This window comes from Danio rerio, chromosome 7 (assembly GCF_049306965.1).
Source record: "Danio rerio strain Tuebingen ecotype United States chromosome 7, GRCz12tu, whole genome shotgun sequence".
NCBI lineage: Eukaryota > Metazoa > Chordata > Actinopteri > Cypriniformes > Danionidae > Danio > Danio rerio.
The window spans coordinates 3,413,656-3,425,358 of NC_133182.1; the positions used below are offsets into that span (position 1 = coordinate 3,413,656).

Genomic DNA, 11,703 nt, shown 5'->3' on the forward strand with positions numbered 1-11,703 from the left:
GAAGATCACTGGGTCAATCCTCGGCTGAGTTGGTGTTTCTGTTTGGAGTTTGCATGTTCTCCCTGCCTTCGCGTGGGTTTCCTCCAGGTGCTCCAGTTTCCCTCACAGTCCAAACACATGCGCTAAAGGTGAATTGGGTAGGCTAAATTGTCCTTAGTGTATGAGTGTGTGTGTGGATGTGTGTGTGGATGTTTCCCAGAGATGGGTTGCGGCTGGAAGGGTATCCGCTGCGTAAAAACTTGCTGGACATCATTCCGATGTGGTGACCCCGGATTGATAAAGGGACTAAGCCGACAAGAAAATAAATGAATGAATAATAAATAATAAATTAAATTTTATAATAAATAGCCTCATTATTTATTTATTTATTCATATGATTTATAAGTGATATTACAATACATGTTAGCTTGAGTGATTTGTTTTAGAATAGGATATGTCATATTCTCAATAATATTTGTAAAGGAAACACAGGCTCTACATGTTCCATTTACATACAGTTGAAGTCAGAATTATTAGCTCCCTTCAAATTCTTTCTTCTTTTTTAAATATTTTTCAAATGATGTTTAAGGAAATTTTCACAGTATGTCTGATAATATTTTTTCTTCTGGATAAAGTCTTATTTGTTTTATTTCGACTAGAATAAAAGCAGTTTTGAATTTTTTAAACACAATTTTAGGGACAAAATTATTATCTCCTTTAAGCTATATTTTTTTCTCATTAATCTACGGAGCAAACCACTGTTATACAATTACTTGCCTAATTACCCTAACCTGCCTAGTTAACCTAATTAACCTAGTTAAGCATTTTAATGTCCCTTTAAGCTGTATAGAAGTGTCTTGAAGAATATCTAGTAAAATATTATTTACTGTCATCATGACAAAGATAAAATAAATCAGTTTTTAGAGATGAGTTATTAAAACTATTATTTTTAGAAATGTGTTGAAGAAATCTGCTCTCCGTTAAACAGAAATTGGGGAAAAAATAAATGAGCAGTCTAAAAATTCAGGGGGGCTAATAATTGTGACTTCAACTGTATATATTCAGTCAATAAGCGAGAGCATGCTTTTACCAAAACTAATATCGGATTTTATTTTAAATGCTTGTGCGTGTAAAACAATATCATTTGCACAAATAAATGATGGGGTTCTTTTATAAAGAAGTTGTTACTTCACTCCGTTTAGAGCCCTTGTGGGCATTTTTCGCTATAACTAACGTGGTTCAAGCGATGAATCTGCGACAGAAAAACTATGCTTTTTGGGAAACACTCGTCACTACATCATTTTTTCCCAAACGATGCATCATACTATGAAAGTTCAGCCGTGAGTTACATCATTGTTTGGGAACACACCGCTGTTCAGCTTTGCGGTTTCTGACTTCTCTATACTGAGGTTGGTTGCCCTTTATCCTCAATGGAGGATAAAGTAAGGAATTTGTTTCTGCTATTCATCTTCTGTTTATTCTTCTTTTTCACTGGATTTTATTTTACTAATAAAAGTTTATTTTTATTAATTTTCTTCACTGGAGTGGACATTGACTTCATTTTCCAGAACCCATCAAGTTAACCTGTGTGGTAAAGTATGAATCTAATTTATTCTTTTGCAAAAACATTTTAAAGAAGATCCTCTAATTAAACTCTAGCTAAGAAATATAGTGAAGGGAGGATCCTGGTTTATCATTATGCTGGATTGCTTTTATTTAATTACCCCAATTAACCAAAGTACAAATATGAGGGATTTTAGATTAATGTTAGTTGATGGGACACAGTATATCTGATAATTATGTGTATGCAGTTTGTGTACAGTTGTATACAATTACTGACCATTCAACTTAATGAATTTACAAAAAAAATAAAAATTATTTAAATAACTTTATAACCAGAGTTAGGTGTAATGTGTTCCATAGTATCGGGCTACTACATTCTAAATACATTTTTGGGACAGCAGTAATGTAACGAATTGCATATTAGTTTTGTGTAATTTGAATACTGTTACTGAAGTCAGTGTAATTGTGTTACTTATGTTACAATTATAGTTTTTGGAAGAAACAAATGCTTCTTGTTTTTTGGTAAACTCACAAACACCAACAGGAGGCGCTACAATAAAAACTATCACTTTAGAAACTTTCACTTCCTAAATCTGAGCCAATAAATCAACAATCAGATGTCATTTTTACATTTATTCATATTATTTCTAGTTTATTTTGACTCATGATGGAAAGAAGCAAAGAGTCAGAAGACAAAAATACAGGCTGTAGATCAGTTTATTTCAGCTGATGTTCTGTTATCTTCAGTTTCTCACAGGATTTTATACAAAAACTTCACTTCAGCCATTCTCCTGAGAGACTCATGATGTTTACTCTAGTAATGCTGCTCACAGAAACACGCTCAAATAGTCATTAATATATGCAAAACACAACAAACACCACCAGATATAGAAGAGTTTTCAAACATATTTATCACATCTTAAATATATTAAAACTGAAGCTTAAACATTTGTGTTAATAAGAGCAGATTATATCATGATAAAATACAGAAATAAAGCAGACTATTGTGTCTGTTAAAGCACATATAGCAGATTCACTCAGAACTTAAGAAACAAACCAAACCTATAATAAAAGTAAATCAGAACAATGAACGTTAATAAACACACCAACAATCTCATCTTTCTCACTCTCAGTAGTTAGTGCAGATGAAGTTGAGTGTGTGAGATTCAGGAAGGCTGATCCAGGTCTGATCTCCTCCAGACTGAACTGCTCCTTTTCTGTTCTCCAGTTTGCAGTTTTCCGGTGTGCTGCCGTTCCCTGGAGCCCAGTTCTGATAGCACACCATGTCTCCATTCACCCAGAGCCACATGTTCATGCTGCAGTAGTTGTGTAAACCCAACCACACCGCCTCAGTAGACGCCAGTTTAACCACGTTCATCACACGACGCTGCATCTCCACTGACTGAACCGAGACCAGATCCACATGATTCTGTCTGCAGTATCTCAGAGCTTCAGACCATGACAGATTCTGCTGGATCACAATCAGTTTATCTGGACACAAAACAAAGCAGAAACTAGAGAGAGACTGATCAACAACAACATGCAGAACAAACACTGTGGAGGAATCTGTCATGTCAGACATGTAGAGTCAACTTTAAGAGATCTGAAGCTGATGATGGATTGAGTGTGTTTGGAGGATCTGCTCACCTTCATGACACACAAAAGGAAACTGGTAATGACAAGGGTTGTCTGCCCATCCTCTCTGAGCATTCGTTTCAATCACTGAACAGTTTTCATCACCGCCATAGTTATTTGGTTCAGCAGTGTTCCAGTATCTGAATGAGGAGTTGCTGTGATCTGACCACTGCCATGTGTCTCTGAACAGACCGATCCAGACTGCAGATCCAGATGAGTTTCTGTCATTAATGAACTTCTCCAGCTGTTGACTCTCATTCTGGTTCCTCACACTGACCAGATCAATGTGATTCTGTCTGCAGTAACTCTGAGCGTCTCTCCAGTTCATCGTCTGATTGACAAACACCAGTCCTGAGTTTGCTTGAAATAAAATAATAATGAATAAATAAAGGAGCAGCAGCAGTGAAATCATCATAATTCTCTGTCATTAAAGAAGTGAAATGTTATAATTATTATTGCTGAGATCTGCCACAACTGAACAATTCTGACAAACACATATACAGTCATGTGATGTGATATTATAAAACATTTTATATGATATATTTAGCTTTTTATAGCTTGAAAATATGTGGCATTACATTTACACAAGGATATTTTCACAACATGTCTGATAATTGTTTAAGTCTTGTTTGTTTATTTCGGCTAGAATAAAAGCAGTTTTTAATTTTTTAAACATCATTTTAAGGACAGACTTATTAGCCCCTTTAAGCTATGTGTGGTTTATTCATAAACTAATTTCGAGAGGATCACGTGCTTATAATCAACACGGCTGGCTTCTTATTAGCTCCGTAATCAGCCCTATTAGATTATTATAAATAACCTGAGTTTATCACTCCAGTTATCTTCGTCTTGAAGCTCCCCCCTTTCCACCCCTTCATCCTCCTCCTTTCCTGATTGGGCGACACGGTGGCCCAGTGACTAAGACTGTTGCCTCACAGGAAGAACACCGCCGGTCCAACCTTTCGGGCCGGTCGGTGTTTCTGTGCGGAGTTTGCATGATCTCCCCGTGTTCGCGTGGGTTTCCCTCGGGTTCCCCGGTTTCCTCCCACCGTCCAAAACATGAACCATAGCCAAATCGAATAAAACAAATTATCACCCAATACAACCTCAGTTCACACTTCTCACGGTGACAAGCAGGGGAGTTTTCGAGACCTACCTGACCTCGAACTCCCCTCTCGCCCTTCTAACGGGAGGGAGCCCCGGGCTCGAGGATATTACGAGCTCAGGGCTCTCTCCCGGGACAGCATGCCAAATATGCTTTTTTGATTATCAGCTAAGTGTGAACTCTTGAAATTATTTTTCGATAGTCTCCAAAACAAACCATATACAATAACTTTACTAATTACCCTAACCTGCCTAGTTACCCTAATTAACCTAGTTAAGCCTTTAAATGTCACTTTAAGCTGTATAGAAGTGTCTTGAAGAATATCTAGTTTAATATTATTTTCTTTCATCATGACAAAGATAAAATAAATTATAAAAAAAAAGATTAAAAAAACTATTATGCTTATAAATCTGTTGAAAAAATCTCTTTATTGAACAGAAATTGGGGGAAAAATAAATGGGGGTGAATAATTCAGGGGGGTCAATAAATAAAAGGACTTCAACTGTATACAGTTAAGTGACATTCAGTGACACATTTTCCTCTTCAGTTGGTCTCTCGAGATGGAATAGTATGACATTATGGGCATAACAACAGATAAGTAGATTAAGAAAATAGACTAATAAATGCCTATGAACTGGCGGGTACATCCATTTATGTAATATCTGAAAATGTAGGTACATCTGTACGAGAGCATGTCAGATTTTGCCTTCATATGCCTTAAGACACAACATTGCAGAACTGATCTCATTCACAAGTTCCAGTTTTCTGCTATCCAAGGGGGTAACCCACAGCCAAGCATCTTGGATGTGATATGATATGATGAATATTTGTTTACCATCTAAAACAAATGTTGTCTGGTTTAGTAATTTTAGTAATGCATAGTAAAATGATGAACCCACTGATGACAGCCACTTTGTGATGGATTTTAAGGTGATTAACAAGGTTTTTTGTTACCTTGGGAAGTTGGAACAGAACAGGAGCAAAGACTACCTGATCAACATTACATTACTGGGAAAAAAAACAAAAAACACTTGCAATCTAAACACTGTCACCTCAGGCTTGTGATGCAGTACAATCCGAGCTCCACCCATTAAAATAAGGGTTTGGTCTTTATACTGTAAAATCGCAACAATATTTAATTATTGATCGTGGTCCACAAATATCGTTATCGTGATAATACAATTATTCGTGCAACCCAACTTACTTTCATGTCTTGATTCTGCCTTGCCATAGACTGCTCTATCAGTTTGCATTTGAGGACCGGGGCATGACAATATAAAGTCCTCCTCTTCAGGATGTCCATGCCTCTACGAGTTTTTACCAAGCTTGCGGAGGGTGCCCTAGTGCAGACATTCACATTCTCAACTATCTCAATGGCGGTCTAAGTACAACTCAATCTCTGCAAAGACTCAGTTGAATATGCAAAGGAACATGGTGTTCTTCCATGGGGCTTTGGGTCTACCAAAAGAAGACCAAGCTCCCACCTGTACAGAGCATCTCCTATCTTGGGATGGAGCTGGAGTTGGCCTGTATGACAGCACACCTGACCAAAGAGTGCACTGGCCTGGTGCTGTCCTGTCTGTAAAATAACTGACAGGATGATGGTTTCTGGGGCATATGGCATCAGCAGTCACTATCATGTGAGACCACTTCATACATGGACATGCCAAGCAGTTATGCCCCGGGTGACCATCACACCTTCACCTACATCAAGCAACTTCAAAGATGCACAGCTCCACTAGTCCCAATCCAAGCAAGCCAGTGGGAAGCAACAAACTTCACCAGTTGATGAAAGTGAAGGAATAAAAACCTACAGAAAAAACAAGCTCAGCTGGGCGCAACCAATTCTCCTCTGGCTAAATGTCTTGTGCAGAGCTGCAGTCTAGGCGCAGGATGCTTGAGAATGATGGATGTCTGTTGTGGATTTCTTCTGTCATGGATTTCAGGGATATTTTTTAGAGGATTTGGATTTCAAAATGTATGCATTTGTGTTTTAAGTGTATGCAAATGCAAAGAGTTGTGTCTTTAATCTAGTTTTAAACTCAGTGTCTTTGCCTCCCGAACTGTACTAGGAAGGCTGTTCCAGAGTTTAGTTGCTAGCTGTGAAAGAATCTACTGCCTACAGTTGATTTTGATATTCTAGGAATAATCAATTGTCCAGAATGAATTAAAGGCAGTGGATGAAAGACACTGTAATACACTATGAACTCCCTCAAATACCAGAAAGCGAAGCCATTCAGGGCTTTGCAGGTTGTCAATAGGACATTTAATAGGGGGCTTCTCCTACTTCCATCCATTTCCAGTTTTTTTTTTTTTTTTAATTCTCTGTCCAAGGCACCATGGATGCATTGGCACACAGCTTTCCTCTGGGCATGCACATGTATGCATTTCTGCCAGTGAGCCATCTTGCACAGACCCTTTTTTTGCACTGACAGACCTGTGGTTCCAAACTCACCCTCCTCATGACAGCCCCTCCCTAGCCTAATCCCATGACAAAGGACCTCCTTTCTCGGTTGCAGGGCACCCTCTGGCACCTGCGCCCAGACCTGGAACCTCCACATGTTGTCCATAGACGAGGTATGGAAGACTTGGGTAAATGACCGGCTCTTGCTGGTTAAATCTATAACGGATACAAGGTCCACATATACCCTCAAGTGGAGTCTACTTGCTGAGTGGTGTGATTTTCGTGCTTTTTAGGACATTCCAGATCAGTGTTGTGCTACCCTTCCTTCAGGATAGGTTTGAGCAGAATCTATCACATCCACACTGAAGATTTACATTGCTGCCATCTTCACAATAATAAGTGGATTGGAGACCTGGAGTTAATTTCAAATCATGCCTGAAATTTAGGCTGAGGTATTTTCATGTTATCCTGAGACCTTGGCTTGACTCTTTCATTGCTGTGTCCTGTACATAACCTCTGCATTTACATAGACCGGACTCAAAGCACAAGATCTTCTGAGCAGCTCTTTGTCTGTTACAGTAGTCAGCAGAATGGAACTGCTGTACTAAAACAAAGGTTGGCTCACTTTATAGTGAAAGCCATCACCCTTGTATATCATACCCAGGGCAAGCCGTGTCCCCCAGGAGTGACAGCGCAGTCAACACTGAGGAGTGTCACCTCTTGGGCATTAGACATTTGTAGAGCTGCAGGCTGGGTGACACCTAATACATTCTCAGATTCTTTATAATTTTCAAGTGGAACCCAGTAAGGAGAAAACCAAGCTTTGTTTTGAAAATGCTTGCTGTGTCATTGCCCTTGACATGAGAGATAAATGCTCTCAGTCTGCTTTGCTAGTTCCCCACCCACGAACCCACAAAGAGAGTTCCTCCAATGTCCCAAATACTCGACTTGCAGAGAAACCAGGATGCTTGGCCTATAACGTTGTCTGATATGTCCGCTAGGTCAGCCGGCATTCTGGGGATTGATGCCTGCTATGCATGATCCCCTCTCTGTGATCCCATATTCATCAGTCATGGTGAGTTCCCCCTCCATAGGTGATTTCCCTACCAGCGAACCATATGTAGGGCAGTGTTTGTTTTGTCCACAAGATGTCGCTATGACACTGTTTTATCTTGGTATTTTGACATTTCTTGTGTTGTTTGAGCCTCTTTGCATACCGTAGTGCACCATATTTTCCTCAGTTTGTGTTATCAACACTGATAGGTAAGACGTGTTCATGATAGTAGGTTCCTTATCTAAAATTAGTGATGGTGAAATGAAGCTTTCTGAACCAGTGAAGCGCTTGACTCAATTGTATTGGAAAAAGGTTCGTTACTCGAAGCTTTCTAAATCAGAGCTCGATGAGGACCTCTTCTGGTTAAAGTGTGGGAAAGCACTTTGTTGCCATAATGTAGTAACATCCAAGGTATTCAAAAGTTTATCACATTACAACTTATCCTGTTCCAATTGAGGATCGAACCAGCAATTCCTGCATGGGAGGCGAATGCTCTAGGAGGAGTCTATGTGAGTGATGTGTGTAGGCGACATCCGCCAGCTCATCTCTGTTAAACACAATACTACGATATGCAGTGGTTTTCTTTAAAGATAGTTGTAAAAAAAATATGCTAATACACTTTAGTATGGTTCAAATCCTTTTTACTATAAATTACTATTGTATTTTAGTTTAATTACTGGTGTGAGAGACAGGTGCAGTGAATGCAAAACGAATCAAGCTCCGGTACACTGCTTCACTGCGAGATGTATCGTTTTTTTGATACATGCTTCGAAGCCTCGGCGCACAACGTCACATCACTATCTAAAATACATCTTTGTTGTTAATGCTCAAAAGTTCAGTTTACCAAGATATTCTGTGTACTAAATTGTTAAAGAGCAAATGCAGAGTTATATCAAAAGTTAAAAGGTTGTTTTATTTTTGTTATAAAGTGATTAAGGGAATGTACGGCTCATGCAAAGCCATTGTGTTGCAATATTTAGCAGTAGCTAATGATAATGAATGTTTTGGAGATATAACTTAATTTAACTGAGTTTGTGTTATCAACAATGATAGGTGCCCTTCTGTGAAATAAATGGTCGAGTCATGATCGCAAACCTCTCTTTGCCTGCACCTCCTGTTTATCACCCCACAACACATACAACACAACGCAGAGTAGCAGCGGTGGTGCTAGAGGCCACAGCGAGCCCGCAGAGAGGGCGAGTGGTTTACACATACTTACTCACATGTAGTGCTCCAATGGAAAGAGCCAGCCTATAAATGCATATTGTTACTGGGTCTCCCCATTTCAGTAGTGAGTGGCCTCTGCAACATCCTTCCCTGCATTGGGACTAGCACACTTCTCAAACTTACTGTTGTATTTTAAAAATCCCTAGAGCCTCAGCTTAGCTAGGAAAAAACTAATCATGGTCCAGCTAGATTTTAATTATTCATATATTCTGGTAATTAGGGCCAGGGAACATGGTAAGGTTGCATCTTTGGTGGTACTTGTGCGCTTAAGCTATCTGCATAGCACAAATCACACAAAACATGTGACAGATTCAGCTGCTGTGGTGCTTTACATATATTCTATCAAAATGTTATACCTACATAACTTGGAGGAGGAAAAGGGGAACTTCTTGGTTGTGGATGTGACACTCATTCGCTCAAGAAAGAAACAGTGATATTATGTTCCAGTGCTATAGTAGCTGAATCACCAGGTGAATGCTCAGCTACGCTTTTATATACTTACTCAGCTGATTATTAATGGCTTCACCGGTGAGGAGCAGCACTTACCAAGTCATATGCATTCATTGGCTTTTTCCAGAGTGATTAGCTATCTGGCAATGTACGGACATAATGTCTCTGTTCTCTCCCGCGGGGAGCGAGGGTTACATCAGTAACCGAGATGATTTACTAATACTCATGATAAAATATGCTGATTATTTTATATATATTTGATATCGTCAGATATACAACTTGTTAACAAACAGCACATTCAGTATGTACTTAATGTTTATTTGTTGTCCAATTTATTTTTGTTTTGTTTAGAAAAACAATATAAACCTATTCAGCTAATTGTCTTCTTAACCCCAGACTCAGCTGGCGGTAACCCAAAAATTCAAACATAAGAAAAAACATTAAAAGAAAAAAATTTTATGAATAAAATAAAAATATATATATATATACTCGCTGGGTCGCTGATTTGAGCCTCGGCTCAATTGGCGTTTCTGTAAGGAGTTGTGTGCATGTTTCTCCCTGCGTTCGTGTGGGTTTCCTCCGGGTGCTCCGGTTTCCCCACAGTCCAAAGACATGCGGCACAGGTGAATTGGGTAGGCTAAATTGTCTGTAGAGTATGAGTGTGTGTGAATGAGTGTGTGTGTGGATGTTTCCCAGATATGGGTTGTGGCTGGAATGGCATCCGCTGCGTAAAAACGTGTTTGATAAGTTGGCAGTTCATTCCGTTGTGGTGACCCCAGAATATATGTATATATTAATATATATATATATATATATATATATATATATATATATATATATATATATATATATATATATTAAAAAAACTAACAAAAAAAAAAAAAAAAATATATATATATATATATATATATATATATATATATATATATATATATATATATATATATAATTTTATTTTTTTTCTAGTTGAATAAGACTATTTTTCTATTATAAGGGTTTGTACTTACTGTTGTAGCAAATGAAGAAACAGGTGGCACTACATGACCAATCAAACCAATGTCCGTTTCTCATAACAGTACAATTATTACTGCTGGCTGGTTGTCCAGATGCCCAGTTCAGAAAGAGCACAGTATCACCTGAAGACCAATGCCAAGTATAAACACTCGTCTTCCGAAGACCAATCCAGATATTCTGAGCACGTGCTTTATTCACAGGCTTAATTAGCTCTATAGTGTCGTTCATGTTGTCAGCAGTGGCCAGATCTGTGTAATTCTCTCTGCAGTATCTCTGAGCTTCAGTCCAGTTCTTCACCTGATTTATAAAGTAATACTGATGCTGAACACATTCAGATACGGAGCAGAGAGCTGTGAAAGAGATGTTTTAATTTAATGCTGTACTGAACTAAATCAAAAGACAAACCTAACAAAACAATAAGCCCAAAATTAAAACTACAATCACACTTACCAACAAGCTGAAGGAAAAATAGAGCTTGAGCCATTTCTGAGGAACAGAAATATACATAAAAATCTGGATTAAAATATTTCCGCAGGTAAATGGTCAGCATAAATACAGAACACACAATAAGAGTATCAACAGATGTCAGAAGTGTGTTTGTGTGTAAGTAATGCAGATGTGAGTAGTTCTTGGGGATCAGCAGTGGCGCAGTAGGTAGTGCTGTCGCCTCACAGCAAGAAGGTCGCTGGTTCGAGCCTCGGCTCAGTTGGCATTTCTGTTTTGAGTTTGCATGTTCTGCCTGCATTCGCCTGGGTTTCCTCTGGGTGCTCCCACAGTCCAAAGACATGCGGTACAGGTAAATTGGGTAGGCTAAATTGTCCTTAGTGAGTGTGTGTGTGGATGTTTCCCAGAGATGGCTGGAAGGGCATCCGATGCGAAAAAACTTGCTAGATAATTTGGTGGGTCATTCCGCTGTGGCGACCCCGGATTAATAAAAGAACTAAGCCGACAAGAAAATGAATGAATGAATGAATGAGCAGTTCTTACCTCAGAGCTGGTGTGTTTCTGTTCTCAGTCTGATGTTTCTGTCTGCAGCTTTAGACTATGTGATTATTCTATATCTGCTCTCATCCGTCATTCAGCACGTCACATCATTTGTTTATTACTCTAAACAAAGGCCTTTTTTCATTGTGCTTCCTCATTTACATATGTTAATGTTCTTCTGTGGAAGTCTGTTCATTTGAATGTGATCTTTTAAGAGTCTGTATGTTTATAAAATAGGCATTTTCACATCAGCTACACATGAAAAATCCACTTTTCCATGTTTCCTTT

At 38.7% G+C, this 11,703-nt stretch overlaps 1 protein-coding gene across 1 annotated transcript; it reads right to left on the minus strand.

Annotated features, from left to right (window-relative positions):
• Window positions 1-1,522: 1,522 nt before the first annotated feature.
• Window positions 1,523-11,475, minus strand: si:ch211-282j17.7. The gene is made up of 5 exons (XM_017356941.4): window positions 11,419-11,475; window positions 10,882-10,917; window positions 10,425-10,781; window positions 3,190-3,537; window positions 1,523-3,033 (listed from the first exon to the last, which is right to left on the minus strand). Exons 2-5 carry the CDS (start codon window positions 10,913-10,915, stop codon window positions 2,672-2,674), a joined length of 1,101 nt encoding a protein of 366 aa, XP_017212430.1. The 5' UTR covers window positions 10,916-10,917; window positions 11,419-11,475; the 3' UTR covers window positions 1,523-2,671.
• Between the last annotated feature and the right edge of the window lie 228 nt (window positions 11,476-11,703).